The sequence below is a fragment of the Narcine bancroftii genome, chromosome 1, assembly GCF_036971445.1.
Source record: "Narcine bancroftii isolate sNarBan1 chromosome 1, sNarBan1.hap1, whole genome shotgun sequence".
Lineage (NCBI taxonomy): Eukaryota > Metazoa > Chordata > Chondrichthyes > Torpediniformes > Narcinidae > Narcine > Narcine bancroftii.
The window spans coordinates 233,155,056-233,177,845 of record NC_091469.1 but is presented as its reverse complement, the minus strand read 5'-3'; the positions used below and the strand labels follow the sequence as shown (position 1 = coordinate 233,177,845).

The 22,790-nt window shown below is 41.0% G+C and overlaps 1 protein-coding gene across 8 annotated transcripts in view; it reads right to left on the bottom strand.

Annotated features, from left to right (window-relative positions):
• The window catches only part of camk4 (calcium/calmodulin-dependent protein kinase IV), a 126,652-nt gene that overhangs the window by 33,555 nt on the left and 70,307 nt on the right, over positions 1-22,790 (bottom strand). For 7 of the 8 annotated variants that reach the window (XM_069892772.1, XM_069892815.1, XM_069892766.1 and 4 more), the window contains 2 exons: positions 16,558-16,648; positions 1,510-1,584 (listed from right to left, as the gene is read on the bottom strand). In XM_069892772.1, the coding sequence (XP_069748873.1) occupies positions 1,510-1,584; positions 16,558-16,648 (166 nt within the window). The remainder of the gene's footprint in view (positions 1-1,509; positions 1,585-16,557; positions 16,649-22,790) is intronic. The other variant, XM_069892778.1, reaches the window with a different exon arrangement.

Below are 22,790 nucleotides of genomic sequence, written 5' to 3'. Positions count from 1 at the left end.
AGGTGTTTATGTACAGCCAGTGAGATGGCACCCACCATAGACTGTTGCTACACTAGGCGAATTGGAATGGATCCACGTCACTGATGAGACAGGAGCTCACATGCTTCAACACCAGCCTTTCAAAACACTTTGTCACTATTGATGTGAGTGCCACTGGTTTTATAGTCATTTAGGAAGATTACCACACTCATCTTGAGTACCAGTATGATTGAAGCATGTTTGAAACAGGTGGGTACCACACCCTGCCAGAGTAAGATGATGAAGCTATCCATGAATACATTGGTAAGTTGTTCAGCACAGATTTTTAATACTCAGCTGGGTAGTCCATCCGGACTGGATGCTTTCCTCTGATTCACTCCCCTGAAGGCAGCCTGTACATTATCCTCAGATATGAACAAGAGAGGATCATCAGGGGACATGGGGGTGTGCGATGATGGCTCTTTCTTGTGCTTGTGGTTGAATTGGGCATAGAAGATATTGAGTTCATCAGAGAGTGTACCAGATTTGGTTTGTAGCAGTTTATGTCATTTTGGTCCTGCCGCTACTGTCGGGTATCCCTTGTGGTTTCCATTTTCGTCTGGAAACTCCATTTTGCCCAGAAGATGGTGTTTCGCAAGACTTAACTGCTCCCTCTGTAGTAATCTGGATCTCCAGACTTAAATGCCTGTGATCTGGCTCTCAGCAGTTTCTGGATTTCATTGTTCATTCGGGGCTTCTGGTTGGGGAAAAGTGTAAATGATTTGGTGGGGACACTCTCATCCACAGCTGTTTTGATAAAGTCTGTTACAGCCCTGGTGTAATCATTCAGATTCTCAGCTGAGTCTTTAAACACCGCCCAATCTGCTGAATCAAGGAAGTCATGCAACTGTTTTTCAGTCTCCAGTGACCACCTTCTAGCTGCCCTGATCTCTGGAGCCTCTCTTCAGCAAATGCAGTCTAGGGAAAGAACTGTAAGCCTACCTTATCTTTGTGTAGCAGTGATTAAATGTGCTTTGACAGGTTACATGCTGGTGATAGTTTGACAGGGTTTTCTTGACACAGGCCTGGTTAAAGTCTCTTACTAAGATTTGTAGTGCATTGGGTTGGGCCACTCATGTTTATTGACCACATCATGTAGGTCCACAAGTGCCTGTTTTTAATTGGCATCAGTAGGAATATAAACTCCGGTGAGAATCACTGATGAGAGCTCTTGGGGTATATAGAAAGGTCTGCATTTATTCGAGATTTACTCTAAGGCAGTTGAGCTGGATGTCGACATAACCCCAATGTTCATGCACCATCCAGTAGTAACAAAAACATTAAAGAAAGTATTAATCATGAACAAATGAATAAAAATATCTTTGCACATTATACTTTTAATTATTCTTATATACTTAATCATGCCTATTCTGTACATTATATTTGGTATTTTAAACAATTAACCTTTGCTGGAGTTGAATGAATACAAATCCTCATTAATTGAACTGATAAGGAATTTCTCAAAATTAATATTCAATCATTAAAACCTACCACAGTATCCTGGTGTCCCACATAAAGTCTTCATGGTCACCTGGTCTTGCACAATTTTAGAAAGTCCAAAATCAGCTTGAATAAGAAGTGTATATTAGTCCGATAATGTTTCTTTAGATATTAATGATACTCTAAATTAGTAACTTTATAAAAAGTATTTTGAAAAATTATCAAGTGGTGCCTTCCAATGCTTAAATTGGACTTCTCGTTATACAATAATATTAATAAAACATCAATGAATATCATGTTCCTTTAGGCATGTTGTAAAATTAATGAGAGCAGTTCTTCCAATAAACAGACAAATTTAGTGAAAATTGGCGTAAGAGTCCAACCCAAGTTCCCACCTCAACGCCAGCCGTCCTCTTTGACACCTGATGTGGGATCCTACCTCAGTCCCAACCTTCTCCAGAACAGAACCTTTGACAAAGGTGCTTACCTTGGCTCCAGCTGCCCCCAGACTGATGTTCCCACTAACTCCATCGCTAGTTCCCATCTTAACTATGGCCTTCCCTGGGTTGGAACCATGGATGCCACCGTTGGTGAATCCTATTGCCCCTTTTCCATCATAATTTCTTAACCTTCACTTCTCTCCCTAGTCCTCTGAACCCCCCCTTTCCACCCCATAACCTCCCACCCCACCCCCGATCTCTCTTACCTCTTCCCCAACTCTCCTCTGACCTCCTCAAACCTCCACATCAGACCCCTCAACCCTCCACTCTTCCTCTGACCCTTTCTCTAACCCCTGCCCAATATTCCCCTCTGAGACAGAACATTCTGTCCTTAGTAGAGGCCTTACTTTTGTCCCCCTTTGCCCACACCTCAATGAGTTCAACAGCCGCCTGATGCCAAATGCTTCTTCTGCTGTCCCTGGCTTAGTGTCTACTTCTTCAACAACGATTCTTCCCCTCACACCCACCCCACTCCACTGAGGATCCCTTCTCCTACTTTAAGACTTCCTCCTTTTGGACACCTTATTCTAGCCTTCTGCCTGTTTTGAATTTTTCTCATTTCTAACTGCTGCTGAGATATATCTACCCTCTGGACTTCGGACTTCACCTAGGTGGACCAGATGATAGTTCTTGGACACCCCTTGAGCAAGACCACACAAACATCAGGCCCGCACTGCCCAGTTCTACCTCCAACCCAAAATCTACAAACCCAATTTCCTGGTAAATCCATTGTCTCCACCTGCTCCTGCTCAACAGAATTGGCATCATACTGCGACTCCATTTTGTACCATTTGGTCCAGTCCCTCACATCACTTTGACCACTATGACCACAGTGGGCTCGACCACCTCATTTTCACCTTGGATGCTCAATCCCTATAAACTTCCATCCCGCATAATCAGTCCCTTATCACCACCACTCCTTCACCTGGCAGAATTGGCACCCACCCTTAATAACCTTCTTGGCTTATTCAACTCTCTCCAAATCAAAGATGTAGCAGGGTCCCCAGCTATACCTGTCTTTTCATTGGATATGTGGAGCAATCCATGCTGCAAGTCTACACAGGCAAGGCTGCTCAACTCTTTATCCATTCCAGTGATGACTACATTGATGCTGCATCCTGTACCCATGATGGGCTCATCATCAATTTAATTTTGCTGGAAACTTCCACCCTGACCTAAAATTCACTTTGTCCTTCTAGTAATTCTCTCCCCTTTCTTGATCTATCTCAATCTTGAGTGACAATCTACCTACAGACATCTTTGATAAGCCCACTAACTCCCACAATTACCTCAGATACACCTCTTCCCATCCTGTTTTTCAATTTCTGCATCTGTACCCACCTTTTGTTCCTTGTGCATTAAAAATGCGTGGCTTTCCCTCTACTGACATTAGCTCAGCCCTCACCTGCATCTCCTCTATTTCTCGTCACTTCTCGTCACCTGCTGCCCCCTTCCCCCCCACCTCCAAACACAACAAGGGGAAGATAGTCTTTGTCCTTATCTGTCATTCCACCAGCCTCTGCATCAATATACCCCACAATTTCCATCACCTACAATGGGATCCCATCACAAGACAGTTGTTTCTTTCAATTTATTGAAATATTATTTTTCTATGTGAAAGAATGATTAACAAATATATGGTGATCATCAGGGCTGGGGGGGGGGTGCGGGAGTTGGGGGTAATGGACACCTGACCACTATCAAGTCATGTGTGTTTTTGTGGCACTAGCCACAACCCGTAAAATAGAGGGGAGGTTCTCGTAGTTTGTATAATCTTGTGTATTATGTATACTATATTAATGGTACTTCAACTAAATTATTTTTTTCTTTTCTCTTTGGATTGCTAGAAGGTGCTTGCTCAACAATGGAGGATAAAATTTGAGAAATTTATTGGAGGAGACACACGGGGTGAGGTGAAGGGGGAACATGTAGATGTGAAATACCTCTGTAGAGATGAATAATGCAATTAAATTCATAAGTTTTATGAATTACAAACATATAGAATGAAAAAAGTGATAACAAGAACAAAATTGGGGGAAAGAGCCCATAAAGTACTTTCTTGGCAGTTGAAAGCAGAACAGGTCTCAAGAATGATTAATGCAATAAAAACAGAATGTATGTGACTAGTTATAAACCTCATGAAATTAATAAGGCCTTTAGACAATTTTATTCTCAATTATTCCAATCAGAATCTCAGATGTTAATAAAAAAGAATTTTTATTGCAAATAGCATTTCCAAGGTTCGATTTGGAAGAACGAGTAGAATTAAATGCTCCTTTTACCCAGAAAGAGGTTAGGGACACATTGAGTTCATTGCAAAGTAATAAATCTCCTGGAAAATAAGGTTTTCCTCCTGAATTTTATAAAGAATTCAAAGATTTGTTGATTCCTTTATTTATGGAGGTATTAGGTCAGGCATTTGAAACACATATTCTCCCAGAAACATTTTCAATGGCAATTATTACTGTGATACCAAAAAAAGATAGGGACCCACTGAAACCATCATCTTACAGATCTATCTCATAATTAAATTCAGATTATGATTATTGCAAAAGCCTTGGCACATATATTGGCAAAATTCTTGCTGAAACTGATAAATTTGAATCAAACAGGCTTTGTGAAAAAAAGGCAATCTGCGGATAATGTAAACGGACTAATTAGTGTAATGCATCTGGCACAAAAGAGGGGTGATCTGAGTGTCGCTGTGGCATTAGATGCAGAAAAAGCATTTGATAGATTAGAGTGGGACTTTTTTTTAAAGTGTTGAAAAGGTTTGGATTAGGTCACATTTTTATAAATTGGATCAAGATATATAATGAATCAAAAGCTAAAGTGGTTACTAATGCTCAAATTTCTACACCCTTTCAGCTGTGAAGATCTAGCAGACAAGGATATCCATTATCTCCAGCTCTATTTTAGCTATAGAACCTCTTGCAGAAGTAATTTGTCGAGATTCAGACATCAAGAGATTTAGAGTTAAACAGGAGGAATATAAAATTAATTTATTTGCTGATGATATATTTGACCGAGCCAGTAACTTGGTTACAGAAATAGTACTCAAGATTGGAAGATATATGGGTAAGTTACAGGTTATAAAATAAATTGGGATAAGAGTAAAATTATGCCTCTGACACTAGGCATTTGCTTGGTTAAGAAATGGTTCTTGAATATATGTCTCACTGAGTATAATCTTCTCTTGTAAAAGAGATATCCCATTTGCTGGCCATTTAAATAGAATAAAATAATCTTTAAAATTTGTACAAATTGAATTATTTACCTTTACTTAAAAATATTGAAGAAGATTTAAATATATGGACATATATTACTAGTATATAATACTAGTAGGAAGAGTCAAATTTGTATTAAAATGAACATTTTTGTTAAATAAATGTCAAAAAATTTCTTTGGAAGGGTAAGATGTCGAGGGTGTCTATAGAAAAAGTAACTTGGAAATATGAATTGTGAGGTTTACCACTCCCTAATTAAAAAAAATTGATTTCTTACTTTCTTTTTTGAAGGAGATAAAACTGCATGGGTGAAAATAGAATTGGATAAAATATGGGAAAGAATGGCACAGGATTTTATATAGACTAGAGTGGGACTTTTATTTAAAGTGTTGAAAAGTTTTAGATTAGGTCACATTAGGTAAAATTGGATCAAGGTATTATATAATGAATCGAAAGCTAAAATGGTTACTAATGCTCAAATTTCTACACCCTTTCAGCTGAGAAGATCTAGCAGTGAAATTAATAACTGCTGAGAGAGAAACCCCCAAACATTTAATAAATATTTGGTATAAAATAAATAGAGATATTGAAACAAGGTGTGGGGGGGGGGCTTATCTCCTAAAATTCCTCTGACTCATAACAGGCTTATGCATGTACAATGGCTAATCAAATTTTTGAAATCTGCTCCCATAAAATGGTAGGGTATATTGAAGATTGTTATGAGCAGGGACAAATATGTCATTTGAACAATTAAAAAATAAATGTGAAATTCCTAATAATACAATTTTCTCTATTTTCAAATAAGAGCATATCTAAGGAATAAATTGGGCCCAACAATTTTTACCAAATTGTAGTGATTTAGAGATGCTGATTCAAAAGGGAAATACAAATAAATTCACTTCGGCAATGTATCCCTTACTTCAAATGGGAACCCCCAAACAAGGGGCTCATAAATCCAGAAAGAGATGGGAATCAGACTTAAATGTAAGAATTGACGAACAAATCTAGTCTGAATTATGTCAGGATAGTATGACTAATGTAAGATATAGATTAGTACAATATAATGTTTAACAAATTAAATCCAAACCTTTCAAACTGATGCTGTAGATGTGGTGGTGGGGGCGGGGGGGGGGCGGGTGTAGGAACTTTTTTTACATTCAACCTGGTCATGTTCTAAAGTAAGACCTTTTTTTGGGGTAGCTTTAGGAAACTTTTTAACACAGATTACAGGAACTCGATTTCCACAAAAATCCAGAATCATTTTACTAGGAAACATTACAGAAAATAAAACCAAAATTGAAACTGTCCAAATATCAAACAGAATTTGTTAAAATTGTGCTGGCAGTGGCCAAAAAATGTATAACTGTTGCATGTAAGTCTGATTCACATCTAGATATGGCATGTTGGAATGCAGAGATAAGCAGCTGTACTCCCCTGGAGATTACTTAAAACTTAAGAAGTAAGTATGACATTTTTATAAATTTGGCAACCATATTTACAAAATTCAGGCATAAATCTTTACATGAGTTCTTCCTAACCCTTGAGACCAGCATTGATTTTCTCCAAAGAAAATTAAATAGAATATAAATTTGTGATCCATGGAATGCATGTCACTTGTCAGCAATACAATATTTTTTCTTTTTCTTTCTTTGCTATCTTCTTATCTTTTTCTTGCTTTTCTCTACGTTAATTTCTTTTTTCTTTGGGGTCTTTTTGAGGGGGGGTGTTGGGGGGGATTGGGTTAATACCATCATGAATTGAATGTACTTGTATTTTAACATTGTAATTGATTCCATTTTTGGTTAAAACATTTTAAATAAAATATACAATAGAGGATTTCTGACACAGTATGTGGACTGGTTGACTACAGTTGAGGCCATACTGGATCGGGTACTGGGGAATGAACCTGGTCAGGTGGCAGACCTCTCGGAGGGGGAGCATTTTGGTGACTCCCTTAGTTTCAACATAGCTATGGAAAAGGATACAAACAGCCAAACTGGGGAAGGGCTAATTAGGAAGAGATGAGGCAGGAACTAGTGAGAATAAATTGGAAATAGATGTTCGAGGGTGAAAGCACAGAAGTAATGTGGAGGAAGTTTAGGGATCACTTGAGCAGGGTTAAGATAGGTTTGTCCCACTGGGACAAGAAAAAGATGGTAGGAAAAGGGATCAGTGACTGACGAAACAAGTCAGGCAAATAATCAAGAGGAAGAAGGAAGCATACATTAGATATAGGAAGCAGGAAACTGGAAGGGTTCATGAGAAGTATATGGCAGCCAGGAAGAAGCTTAAGATAGGAGAGCTCGAAGGGGGCAAGTGAAGGCCTTGTCATGTAGAATTAAGGAGAACCCCATGGCATTCTATGCATATGTGAAGAACAGAAGGATGAGGGTAAGAAGGTGGGCCCGCTAAAGGATAAGGGAGGAAACATGTGCCTGGAATTGGCAGAAGTTGGGGAGAACCTAAAAGAATACTTGATGTCAGTATTCACAAGAGAAAAGGACCTTGATCAGTGAGGAAGAAATTGTGTGCTGGATAATGTGGATATTAAGGAAGTGGAAGTGTTGGATCTTTTTTTTTAAATTTTTCACACTATGAACCATACTGACCAAAATACACACAAACATTTCCCTCTTGAATATACAGTGTTATTTTCTCCTCTTTTCCCCCCTCCCTTCCCTCCCTCCTTCACCCTCTCCCTTCCCTCCCTCCTTCACCCCCCTCCCCACCCACTCAATGTTCAACAAATATGATACATTAAACCCATTAAACAATGTCATCACACAATAAAAATAAACAAGAAATTTGTGTCATCTACTTTTACATACTGGGTCAGTTCATTTTGTCTTCTTCTCCTTCTGTCATTTTAGGTGGTGGAGGTCCACTGTAGGACTTCTCTGTTGTGTTCCATGTACGGTTCCCAAATTTGTTCGAATACTGTGATGTTATTTCTTAAATTATATGTTATTTTTTCCAATGGAATACATTTATTCATTTCTATGTACCATTCTGTATTCTCAGGTTATCTTCTAATTAAGTGTTGGATCTTCTTAAAAATATCAAGATTGATAAATCCCAAGGCTGCTGTGGGAAGTGAGAGAAGAGATAGCTGGGGCAGTAGCAATGATCTTTGAATCCTCTTTGGCTGCAGGGGAAGTGCCAAGGGTTGAAGAATGGCAAAAAAAAGGTAATGGAGAATCCTGGGAATTATAGACCAGTGAGTTTTACGTCAGTGGTATGTAAACTAATGGAGAGGATTCTTAAGGATAGGATCTATGAGCATATGGAGAAGTACAGTCTACTCAAGGATAGTCAGCATGGCTTTGTGGAGGGAAGGTTGTGCCTCACGAGCCTAATTGAGTTCTTGAGGAGGTAACAAAAGAAATTGATGAGGGTGGGGCAGTAAATGTGGTCTACATGGATTTTAGCAAGACATTTGACAAGGTCCCCCAAGAGAGACTCATCCAGAAAGTCATGAGTCATGGGATCAGTGGAAAATTAGCTGCATGGATAAAAAAATTGGCTTGTAGGAAGAAAGCAGAGAGTAGTTGTACTGCTATCGACCAATCACATTAAAGAGTTGTGATTAATATGCTTTAATCACCTTAAGACATCAACACATCTCACATGTTGCTGGCCCAGTTCCAAGGCAAGTATTGAGGGAGGAGTTTGGGCATAGGAGCCTTTATAGGGATTTCCAGAGGGAGGAGTCACAGCTTCAGGGGGCAGACCAACTCATTCAATACATACAGTTCAGTGGTTGCACCTCATTCATCCCTTCTTTTGAAACAAAGTCAGGTGGGGTGATCTGATTACAGGTCCTGTAATCTTGTCTGTCGCTGTGACCATCGTAAGTTTTGCTGTGGCACTGCTGCCGGTTCCTGGGCAGGGTCTTGGACGACTGGCTGTGCTTCCGGTGGCTGAGGGGTTAGTAGGATTGTGGGGTTGCTTGGCCTGGAGTTGGGGCACTGTGTTGGGTGCAATTAGTGGGGCCAGTTGGCCAGGATTATTGTGAGGGGATGCTGATTGGTTGGTTGAGGCATCCCCTGCATGCATCAGGCCTCCGTTGAAAACTGTGTCCTGCTGTCTATGCTGGTACTCCACGTAAGTGTATTGGGGGTTAGCGTGGAGTTTCTCGACCAGAGGTTCGGTCCTGTGGCATCTGATATGCCTCCAGAGCAGTATTCGTCAATGATATTCAGGATATATATGTTCCCATTGGTAGACAGAAGGGAGCCCTTGTTCCCTTGAAATCCATGCTCAGCTGCTCAAAGGGTTGGGTGGCTTTGATGAGGTGAGTTTTGTCTGGGCGATAGAATTGGGGTTTACACTCGGTACAGACCAGGCAGCTCTGTGTCAGCTCCCTGATATCCTCAACTGAGTAGGGGAGGTTACGGGCTCTAATGAAGTGTTAGAGCCTGGTGACTCCAGGATGACAGAGGCTGTTTTGGAGGTCTTGGAGGTGGTCCAACTGTGTGTTGACGCATGTCCGCCGGGACAATGCATCAGGAGCCTCTTTTTTAGCTTCCCGGGCCGGTACAAGATCTCGTAGTTGTAGGTGGATAGCTCAATTCTCAACCTCTGGATCTTGTCGTTCTTAATTTTCCCCTGCTGTTTGTTATTGAACATAAAGGTGACTGCATATTGGGCAGTCAGCAGGGTCAACTGTTTTCTGGCCAGGTAGTGCTCCTGTGGTACACAGTTTCCACTATGGACTGGGCCTCCTTTTCGATGGCTGAGTGCCAAAGTTCAGGGCCCTGGAGGGTTTGGGAAAAGAAAGCCACTGGCCTACTCGCCTGATTGAGTAGCGTGACAGCCAGAGCAAAGTTGGACGCATCGCTCTCCAAGGGATGGATTAATCCATAGCATGCATCGCCACCTTGGCGACGTCGCCTTTGATGCGTGTAAATGCAGCTTGGTCTTCTACCGACAGGGAAAAGGTGGTAGTTTTTACCAGTGGATGGGCTTTGTCCATGTAATTCGGGACCCACTGGGCATAATACGAAAAGAAGCCTGAGCACCTATTCAGGGTCTTGAGGGTATAGGGCAATGGAAGTTCCAACAAGGGGCGCATATGGACAGGGTCGGGCCCAATGATGCCATTCTCCACCACAGAACCCAGGATGGCCAGCCATGAAGTACTGAACACGCACTTCTTTTGATTATAAGTTAGGTTAAGACATTTGGCCATCTGGAGAAATTTCTGCAGGTTAGCATCATGGTTCTCCTGGTCATGGTTGCAAATGGTCACATTGTCCAGGTAAGGAAATGTGGCCTCGAATCCATAGTCATCCACTATTCAGTCCATCTCCCTCTGGAAGACAGAGACCCCATTGGTGTTCCCGAAAGGGGCTCTGAGGAAGTGGTAGAGGCGGCCGTCTGCCTTGAAGGCAGTGTACAGGCTGTCCTCTGGACGGATTGTTAGTTGGTAGAAGCCTGACGAGGTCAATGGTTGAGAAGACCTGGAACTGGGCGATCTCGGTTATCATGTCGGCGATGCGGAGGAGTGGGTAGGCATCCAGCTGGTGAAACAGTTTATGGTCTGGCTGTAGATGACCATGCGATGTTTCTGTCCGCTCTTAACAACCACCTCCAGTGCCCTTCAGGGGCTGGGGATGGGTTCTTTGAATCCCACTGCCAGAAGACATTTGACTTCTGCTTTGATGAAGGCTCTGTCCCCGGGGCTGTATCGCCTGCTCTTGGTGGTGACTGGATTGTAGTCGGGGGTGAAGTTCTTGAAGATGAACACTGGTGGGACCCGGTGGGTAGAGTGACCACAGGTTGTGTTTGGAGTGGGGTGGGGGGGGGGGAGATGTAAGGTGGTTTAAGAATTTGCAGTTGTGTGCTGTGAGGGGCTGGTGTGGGCTGGCAACTGCATTTGGATGCTCTTTAGCTGGCAATGGACGTCCAGTCCCAGTATGACTTGTGCGCAGAGGTGTGTCATGATAAGGAATTTAAAGTTCTTGTACTCTGTGACCAATATAGTCAGTGTCACAGTGCAGCAGCCATATATCTCAGCTGAGTGGGATTTGGAGGCCAGGAAGACTTTACATTGTGTTGGGGTTACTGCAAGGGAGTAGTGATGCACTGTGCCTGGATGAATGAAGCTCTGTGCTCCCTATATTGAATAAGCAGTTTGTGATGCGACCATTTACCTCGATGTTCATCAGGGCCCGGGCCAGTTGATGTGAGTTGTCCTGATCCAGGGTAATCAAGGCCAAATCTGGTTGCTGTCTGAGTCGCTGCTGTAGAGTTGGTTTGGGGGCACCTGCCAAGATGGCTGTCCCCATGCTGTGCACGTGGTGCAGCTCCTCACCGCCAGAAGTGGTACTGTCCTGGTTTGCCACCTCCATAACCCCGCCAAGCTGTTTCCCGCAACTGGAAATCACGACAGAGGTGAAGCAGGAAGTGGCGCGGTCAAAGATGGCAACATGCAGCGCTGCTGTAGGAGCACGAAGCATTTTGGGTTGTGCAGATCTTTTGGGGATGCTTCACATGTCCGCAGAAGTAGCTCTTTGGGTGCTTGAAGGTGGCGGCAGTGACCTGAGATCCTGCGCCCCAAGGTCACGGCGCACGAGCTCCCCACGTGGTGACCGCATTCCCCGAGAAGACCTCTCCTTTCAGCTGCGCTGTCTCAAGTGCTTTAGCCAGGTCGACTACTTCCACAGCGTAAACTTAGTTCCCAAGAAAGTTTTTATCCTGTTCTACACGAGATACTGCATTCTGTGGTCAAGTGTATCAATGCCATCAAAGCTAATGCCAAATGTAAACATCTGTTTAAGCAGTTTTGTGTCAATAAAAATGCAGATAACATGAGATTATAGCTTCACACTGAAGTAAGGTGGTTGTCAAAGGGAAACTGCTTCAAAAGGTTTATGTAACTATTTGATCTCTTTAGCAAGTTTTTAAAGGACAAATCAGAAATGAAGCTCTTGCTAACAATAGATGGCAAAGCTTATATGAGTTACTTGAGGACATTTTTGAGAAACTAAGTATATTGAACAAGCAACTCCAAGTAGCAATATGATGTTCGTTGACACAAAAGCAAAGATATTTGGATTCATAACACTTTTAGAATCATGCCAAAGGAATATTTCTGCCAGAAATTTCAGTCAATTCTATTTATTGAATAAGTGTGAGGTAACCGATGCTGCTACAAATGTCATTGTTGACCATTTGAAAGTGTTGGTTACCAACTTCAATGATAGATTTTGTGATTTTAAAGGCAATGGATTTTCCCTCTTGGTTAGCTCAGCCATTGCTGGTGGACTTATCTGAAGCCCCAGTGTAATACCAAGAGGAGTTATTTGAGTTGCAACATGATGAATCTGTGAAAGATGTGATGTGGCTGTCTAACGAGATCAAAAAGAAACACTCAAACTCCATTACTTTAGCAAGGGAATTATTGATATATTTTCCATCATCTTATTTAGTCAAATGTGGCTTCAGTGCTACAAGCTAAGAGAAACCAACTGAAAATTGCAAAATGTGGAGATTTAAGGTTAAAACTAACAAAATTAGTCCCGTGAATCAAAAAAATCTGCAGCCAGCGTCGGGGCAAGGTTCCCACTGATGTGACGACAATTGTTGAATGTGTGTTTGAGATGGTTGCCATATTGAAGTAGTAGTTGAATATGAAATATGTGTTCCACTGTATTCCCAACCTTAATTGCATTGAAATACACTTGCAGTAAATGATTTAATTAAAACTTATTTTGACTATATAACTTTTTTTCTGTTAATTTTTTTGAAAAATTAAAGTGGGGCCTAGGGCACAAAAAGGTTGAGAACAACTGCTTTATACGGATTTCCAGGAAGGAGGAGTCACAGGTTCAGGGGGGCGGACCAGCTCATACAATACAAACAGTACAATGGATGCACCATAGTAGTAGTGGAAGGAAAGAATTCTGCCTGGAGGTCGGTGATTAGTGGAGTGCTGCAGGGATCTTTTCTGGGACCCCTGCTCTTTGTGATTTTTATAAATGACCTGGATGAAGAGGTGGAAGGATGGGTCAGTAAGTTTGTGGATCACAACAAGGTATGGATAGAGCTGAAGGTTGCAAGGTGATATAGACAGGATGCAGAGTTGGGCAGAAAAGTAGCAGATAGATTTCAAACTGGACAAGTGTGAGGTGATGTATTTTGGAAGGACCAACTAGAAGGCTGAGTACAGGGTTAATGGAGGAACAGAGGGACCTTGGGGTACAACTCCATACATCCCTCAAGGTTGTGCACAGGTTAATAGGATAGTTAAAAAGACCCATGGGATGCTGGGCTTCATTAATGGGGAACTGAATTCAAGAGTAGAGGTCATGTTACAACTTTATAAATCTTTGTTAAGACCACATTTAGAGTATTGTGTTCAGTTCTGGTCACCTCATTATTAGATGGATGTGGAAGCTATGGGGAGGGTACAGAGGAGATTTACAAGGATGTATCCTGGATTGGGAAACAAGTCTTATGAGGTAAGGTTAACAGAGCTGGGACTTTTCTCTTTGGAGCGTAGAAGGATGAGAGGAGATTTGATAGAGGTCTACAAGATTATGAGAGCCAGCACCTATTTCCTAGGGCAGGATCAGCAAACACCAGAGGACATATATAGAAAGTGAAGGGAAGGATGTTTAGGGAATACATCAGGCTTAATTTTTTTTTTACAGAGATTTGTGGGTGCCTGGAACGCCTTGCCGGGGATGGTAATGGAAGCTGAAACAATGGAGGCATTTAAGTGACTCTTAGACAGACACATGAATGAAAGAAAAATAGAGGATTATGGGGGTAGGAAGGATTTAGTACTTTTTTTAGGAAGGGATATATGGGTCAGCACAACATCGAGGGCCGAAGGGCTTGTACTGTGCTGTATTGTTCTGTGTTCTATCGCAACTGTTGTTTTACTCAAATACAAATTAAAGTTCAACTTTTTGAAAGAGCATCAGAAAGACTTCCATCAACCAATTTCAACCAAGCATATTGCAATTACTGTCAGGCATCTGTTGTTGGAATTTACAAACTGTCAATCTGTCACCTTGTTACAACCTTAGCTATTGGAACTCACAGAGTGGGAAGAATGGAGTTAGTGTATGGGGAGTGAAGGAATGCATGTGTGATTAAAAAGACTACTCCATGCTGGGAAAACCCTACAATGATTCTTTTATCTCTATGCCTCATGATCTTACATACTATACTTCCATCAGATCACCTGCCTTCCTTTGCTCCAGTTAAACAAAAAAGTCCTAGCCTATCTAGACTCATGTAACTCAAGCACTCAGGTCCCAGTAACATCCTTCTGAATCTTTTCTGCACCCTTTTCAGCTTAATGCCATATTTTCTAAAGCAAGATGATCAGAATTATATACAATAATCTAAGTGTGATATCAACAATGACTTGAATAGTTGTAACATGACATCCCAACCATGTATTCAATGCCTGACCAATGAAGGCAAGCATAGTAAAAGCCTTCTTCAACCCATGCTGCCACTTTCAAGGAACTATGTACCTGTAGCTCTGTTCTATAACATTCTCCTGGCCCCTGGCATTCCAGCTTTGGCTTAACATAGAAAAGAACATCACAGTACAGGCCCTTCCATCCAAAATGTTGTGCCAGTCCATATCAATCTACTATCAATCTAATCTTTCCCTCCTTCACCATCCATAACCCCTCATTTTTTAAACATCCCTGTACCTATCTAAGTATCTTTTAAATGTTGCTATTTTTATCAGCGGTGCATTCCAAATACTGTACCAACCACTCCCTGTGTAAAAAAAAACTACACCTGAAATCCATAAACTTTCCTCTACTCACCTTAAACAGATGTTCCCTCGCACTGGCCATTGCCTCCCTGGGAAAAGAAATAGTTGCCCACCCTATCTATGCCTCTCATAATATTATATATCTTCATTAAGTCACCTCTCACTGTCTGTTGCTTCAAGGGAAAAACCCTAGATTGCTTAACATTTCCTCACAAGACATTTTCTAATCCAGACAGTAATCTGGAAAATCTCCTCTGCACCCTTTTTAAATTTAATGTACGAAAATGCAAATCTACCAATTGTCCTCCAATCTGAAAAACAATCCTCCAATACCCCACACCCTTTCTCCTTCAACCAAATCAATTTTAGGGAGAAAACATCAGGAAGGGCTCACGATAAGGGAGCCAGGAACTTAATAAGGGATTTAAGAGAGTTAGAATGGGGCATGAGAAGACCTTGGCATGCAGGATTAAGGAAAACCCTAAGCCATTCAATACTTACATGAAGAACAGGGGTACGATGAGAGTGATGCAGGACCACCCAGAGATAAAGGGGGGAACATGTACCCACACAGAGGAGATTTATTGAATACTTTGCTTCAGTGTTTACACGGGAGAAGAAACTTAGTGAATATCAGGATCTATGTGGAACAGGGAAACATGCTGGAGCATGTTGAGGTTAAGAAGAGGAAATGTTGGAACTTCTTAAAAGCATTCAGATAGCTAAGTTCCCAGGTCCAAATGGGATATAAGGCAGCTTTCTACAGGAAGAGAGGGAAGAGATTGCTGGGGCATTGGCAATGCCCAGGGCAGCAATGGTAAATGCCAAAAGACATCTGTTTAATCACTGTACTGGGAGTAGTCGATAGGATCCCAAATAGCAGATTAAGTAGGCAGATTTAGGAATTACAGGGCTGTTGTTATGGGAGACTTCAACTTCCCAAATATTGACTGGCACCTCCTGACTGCAAGAGGGATAGATTGGGCAGAATTTGTCAGGTGTGTCCAAGAAGGATTCCTGGCACAGTATGTGGACCAGCTGAATGGAGAAGAGACCATACTGGATCTAGTACTGGATAATGAACCTGGTCAGATAACAGACCTCTTGGTGGGGAAGCATTTTGGTGATAATGACTATAACTCCTTGAACTTTAGCATAGCTATGGACCAGGATAAAAGCAGATAAAATGGGAAAGCGGATAATTGAGGTAGGGCTAATTATGATGGGAAGAGGCAGGGAAGAGCACAGTCCCACAGGCAGGAGGTAAAAGGTGGATAAAGGAGGGAGGTCACACCAGCAAACAAGGGAAGGGGGTATGGCTCTGTGAATGGATAGGGAAGGGGATGGAGAACTGGAGGAAAGAAGACAGAGGGATGGAGAAGAGAGGAAGAATGCCATCAGGTTGGCGAGTGCCCAGATGCAATAATAGGTGTTGGTCTTCCAATTGACGGGTGGTTTGGATTTTACAGTACATGGAGCTATGGAAAGACTTGTCTGTGTTCCGGGCCATGAAACTTGTGCACCAAATTACATCTAATTAACAAACCAAACCCCGCATGTTTTGGAGGGTTGGAGGAAACCAGAGAAAACCCGTCTTCTATAAAATCAGCTTTACACAGCTTACCTATTTTTAATAATGCATCTGGAGCTGGAGACGCATAGAGAAGATTTTCAGGTTTGAGATCACGATGAACAATTCCATTTTCATGCAAATACTAGATTTTAAAAAATTAAAAGTATAAGTAAGAAAGGAATACATTTACTAACATATAACATCAGTTGTAATGAAATTGTTTTATCCTCTATGATACAGAGTAAATCATGTGCAATACTAATGCAGACATATAAAAATGACTAACACCATGATTCTTATTATAACTTATTTTGATAAATTGTACGAAAATATTCCTATTTATTTTTGATGCAAGCATTTTTGCAACAAATATGATTACTAAACTACTGTAAATATTAACTTCAGAACTATGTTTTTCAAGAATCTTTGTTTCATGATAAATGTAGGTTTAAGGATTTGCTGGCTGCATCTTCTTTGTTGGTTGAATGATGGGTAATGATGTGTCAGATTGTAGGATGAAGATCAGGAATCTGGTTGTGTGCTGCCAGAACAACAATCTTGCTCTCAATGGAAGGAAGACTAAGAAGTTGACTGTGGACTTTAGGAAGGAGAAACCAAAGGATCATAATGGTCTTCATCATCGATGTTTTAGCTACTGGAATTGCAGAGGACACGACGAAATAACCACACAAGGCGTTTCTACTGAGAGTTGAAAGGATTTACTCTTCATCACCCGCGCAACTTATTAAAAGCCAGAATCACGCACTCGACAAGCGCTGATGTCATTACGCACTGGCGTCATGTGGCTGGTTTGATGCTTCCTGGGAGTTGTAGTGCCGATGTAGCACCACTACATACCCCCCCACCCCCACCTCAGAAGCAGCAGATATGATATGAGGTTTGATATGAGGATACTCCACTCCTCAGAAAGAAACAGCGTGGGTGTGAATGGATTTAGGTGTGTAGGAGTTGCACAGGTCCAGGCCCATCCTCTCGACATCCCCTCCCAGATCCAGTGGCATGGTGAGGTCCAAGATGGCTGGGGGTAGTTCTGTTGTAGTGAATTAATATACATAAATAGACATAACATAATAACCTATAATACTGTATATATTTAATATACTTTCTAAATATGTGTCATATCCTCCAAGACATTGCTCAGTTTCTTTTCGTTGAATCCTCAAAAAGCAAAGTAAATTTCAATGTAAAGCAATTGTCATGAATATTAAAGAGATTTGATGATTGTAAATATACACTTCACAAAATAACAGTGACTGCACTTCCTGAGAAGGCTGAAGGGTACCAGTCATCATCATGACAACCTTCTATAAGAGCTCAATCGAGAGCATTCTGGCCAGCTGAATCACAGAGTGGTATGATTGCTGCAGAGAAATGGATTGGAGGTCAATCCCAGGACCATAACCTAACACTACTCCTTTTTATTTTTTATGTCATTTATATTTTACTAATAGCCTCCTTGTAGACCCTCATTAGTGGCATTTGGAAATCATAGCAAGTAAAATCCAGTGGTGCAATCCTAATTGCAATATTAGTGACTTCTTTTACACATTTACATGATTACTATGTGAAGTATAGAATATGTCAATAAAGTTTTCAATAATGACAACCCCTTTCAATAAAACATGCCAAATAATTGTTGACTCATTTATAAATGTATATTTTGCAGATGAGATCTTAGTGCAAGAAAAAATGACCTGATTTTTAGAATGCAAGATAAAAACACAAAAACACAAAAAAAATCAATATTTTAAAATTCCAGAAACACAAAAATTAATTTGGAAATATTAATTATTTATAGTTTGCTTATTTGTGCTAGACTGTAGACATCTTCTTCTTAGGTAGTCCCTTGGGATCAAGTGTCTCGTTTCCACTCCATTTTTTATGGGTTTTGGAAATTACTAATAAGCAAATGTGGAAACTGCAGACATCCACAGATGGGGGGTGAAAGTAGCTTTTGGGGTGAACAGATGGGAATTCATTTAGTGGTGCTCTTTTTCTGTCTCTTTCATAGGGCTTCTGTATGCTCCTGATGCATGGGCTTCTGGTTCTCAATACATGTTTCTCCAATATGCATAGTCTTGGGCCAGAAGTCACTGGGTATGGTGCATTTATTCAAATCATATTTTGAGCAAATTATTGAACATTCCTCAAGGTCTACCTTGCACTGTCGTCCCACAATAGAGCACAGAGAACAGCATCTCATTTGGGTGTCTGGTGTCTGAGAGTAACTAGAGCCTTGGGGATGGTGATGTTGACCTGCTGGAGTACACTGGTTTGAGATACTTTTTGTTCCAATGCATTTGGGAGATTAAATGGAGATGACATTGGTGGTAGTTTTTAAAGCCTTGAAAAGTGCCTGGTGTAGGTAATCCAGATTTCAAACACATAAGGGCAAGGATCATTGCTGCCATGTAGACTATGAGATTTTTTTTGCCAGGTCAGAGATCTTGATTTTCAAATACCTTTTTAATTAATCAAGCGAAGAATGTACTGACACATTGAAGACTGTAGTGATTTCACCAAGAATTTCTGCCTTTGCAGAGACGTTGCCCTAGAGAAATGGAAAGTGGGCCATGTTTTTTAAATTAAGTGAAGTAATTAAAACAGAGACATCTAGTTTCAATTGTTACAGAGTTCTGTGTTGTGTGTTGGCCTATGTGTTGTGTCGTTTTGTGTTGAAAACTGATAGTTTGCCTTAGAGAGCCAAGGTGAAGGTGGACTGCTAAGAGAGTGGGAGACGGACTGAGCATGTGCAGAAAATGATCTAAAAATTTCTGGACTTGGACGATAAACCACCACTGGGGGTGCTGTGGAGTGGAAGGAGGCCCAAAACATGAGTCATTGACTGGAAGACAGTTTAGAATGTTGGGACTTCAAAAAGGGATGAACATTCTGAAGGCAGCCTAAAGGATCCAGACCAAGCCAGTTGTTCCTCTCTCTGCAAGCAACACAAGGAGACAACTTTGAATTTTGTGTGCTCTCACTCTCTCTCTCTCTCTCTCTCTCTCTCTCTCTCTCTCTCTCTCTCTCTCTCAAAGATCTTTTGGCTTCAGTTTACCAAACAAACTGAATTTTGTTTATGATCTTTGCTTCAGTTGAGATCAAAGTTTTGTGAGTCTTGTGTGCTTTGTGTTTGTTTTGCATCTAAGTTTTTCTGTGGACTTGTTATATTTAGGCTGGGGGATTTATTAGTTTTACACTGTTATAGAAATTTTCATAGTAACCACTGGGCATTATTATAAAAGGGGGGAATTTTGAATTAAAGTTTGAAGGTGAATTTTTGTTAATAAAATAGTTGTTCATCTTTACCCCTGTGTGATATGCCTTCTTTGTGGTTGCTGGTTTGATTTTGTAACACAATCAAATGGGGACAAACATCATTGCATAATTACATTCCTGCCAAAGTTTGAATAATGCAAAATAAAAATGCTACGTTTCAATCTTTTTCATAGCAAATATTACCATCAAGCTAAAAGTTTCAATGGTCTTACAATAATCGATGATTGCAAAAAACAAACTTGAATTTTAACCATTTTTTCCACTGCTACTTTAACTATAGCAACCATAGAAACTTTTTTTTGGTATACAGAATTGAGCATCAAGTAATTGGCTGAGAACGTATATTGTTGTAGTTCTGAGTCTACATTAAAAATAGTTTGTCTTACAACTGCAAATATACTAACATTTTGGAATATGTTTCTATGACAATACATGTATCATTTTTTTCTGAAGGTTTAGGTTGAAGATGACACTAACAATGATATAGTACTTTTCATGCAGCAAAATGTTCCAATGCATTTTCCTTAAGATGTGACACAAAACCACTGAGAATTCTTTGTCACATAAAGGGAGGCACATTTTTTAGTGTCTGGAAAATTTTGCTTTAATATTATTAACTTAAAGTCAACTTTTTAAACAGCCATTTTGAAAAGTATTTGCAATTCTTTTCTTAGTGGAGGTTAAAGCAATAAATAACAATTATATAATGGCAGTGTTGAAAAATATATTTTGCTCCCCAGAGAAAAAACACATTTGAACAATTTTAGACATTTGGCGGACTTTAGTAGACCAATTGATTTTCTGGAAGAGCTATACACAGATAGGGGAGAAGAGATGAAAAGGAGTACTTGCGGAGCTTGGCACGTTATTGGACCAATCGATTCGCTAACAGTTACACATTGGTCAAGAAGAAATTAAAAAGGAGCATTCATGACGCTTGATAGTTTAGCAAACCAATCAAATCACAATTCATTAGCAGGAACAAATAAAATTAAAGCAAGCACAAGCGAAGCAACAATTTTTGGAGCAGCCATTGTGTAAGTGGCCAAGTGTAGGAGTAGGGAGTTGTGGCTTTGGAAAGAACAGGCTGAGGCTAAAGAATCAGGTAAGAAGAGTAAGTTTTTTTTTCCTTTTGTTATTCCTGATTTTGTCTTGGTGTAAAGTGCAAAAGCAATGCCAGATATGTAGGATGTGGGAATTCATAGAAGCTGATGGATTCCCTAATGACTACACCTCACGAAGTGCAGCTAACTCCAGCTTCTGAAAGGCCAAATTAAGGAACTGGAGCTCAAGATGGATGAACTGAGCATCACTTGGATACCTGAGCAAGTCCTAGATAAAACTTTTGAATAGGTGGTTACACCCAGATTGTGGGATCCCACTTCCTGAAATATGATTGGGCATTTGAGGTCAGGTGACCCAAGCATCACTATAAAACAGAGGGACTGTAGTGGAGTAATCATTGTTAGAATTTTCTGAGTTAGAGTGGTAAGGTTTTGGCTCAAGATGCTTCAGCAAGAAGGGGCTGAGGTGAGGACATCCCAATAGAGGAACAAAACAAATTCAGCAGAAAGGCACAGGGACAGTGGGACTAGCAATCAGGGTAGGGGGATGCTCTTCTTGCAGCATGTGGATAGTCAGGGAAGCCAGCAGTATCTCTGATGACTTTATCTGTGAGAAGTGCATCCAGCTCCTTATAAACCAAGTTAAGGAATTGGATGAACTCTGGATCATTTGGGAGACTAATAAGCAGGAGATACTATCACATCTAGGAGGCAGAAGAAGGGTAGATGGGTGACAGTCCAGAAAGGGAAAGGGAACAGGCAAGGCAGTACAGGGCACTCCTGTGACCATACCCCTCAAAAACAAGTATACAATTTTGGATACTGTTTGGGGGGATGATGTACTAGGGACAAGCCACAGCAATCAAGTCTCTGGCATAGAGTCTGGTCTGGTGGCTAAGAAGAGAAGAGATGGGAAGAGGAGAGGCAAGCTACAGAGATAGAGGATTCCATAGTTAGAGGGACAGTTAAGAGATTCTGTGCAAGGAATTGAGATCCCTGGTGGTATGAGAGTTCAGGGAGTTAGGTGCAAAGTTGAAGGACAAAAACTGCATCTAGGGTTGTGATCTCACGAATGCTACCCATGCCACAAGCTAGTGAGGTTAGAAATAGAAGGATCATGCAGCTTAACACATGGCTAAGGACATGGTTCAGGAGGGACGGATTCAGATTCCTGAATCAATGGGCTCTCTTCCAAGGAAAGTGGGACCTGTTCTGAAGTGATGGTTTGCATCTGAACTGGAGAGGATTAATATCCTTGTGGGAAGGTTTCCTAGTGCTGCTTCAGCAGGGTTTAAACTAAATTTGCAGGGGTATGGCAACCAGAGTACTGGAACAGATAGGGGAGTGGAGGAGATTGCGTGAAAAATTTATGCACATTGGAAATGTTCTTAGGTGCATCTATTTCAAAGCAAGGAGTATTGTAGGAAAAGCAGATGAGCTTAGAGCATGGATTGGCACGTGGAATTATGCCATTATTCCCATCAGTGAAACTTAGTTGCAGGAGGGGCAGGAATTACAGCTCAATGTTTCAGATTTCTGTTATATCTGACCCGACAGAATGGGGGGATGAAAGGGAGAGGAATGGCATTGCTTGTCAGGGAAAATATCACAGCTGAGCTTGGGCAAGACAGACCAGAGGACTTGTCGACTGAGGGTATATGGATGGAGCTGAGGTACAGGAACAAGGTATGACCATGCTCATGGGGTTGCATTATAGACCGCCCAATAGCCAGCGAGAATTAGAAGAGCAAATCAGTAGAGATGGCAGACAGCTGCAGAAAACATAAGGTTGTGATAGTAGGAGATTTTAACTTTCCACATACTGACTAGGACTCCCATACTGTAAAAGGGCTGGATGGCTTGGAGTTTGTCAAACGAGTTCAGGAAAGTTTTCCAATATATAGAGGTACCAACTAGAGA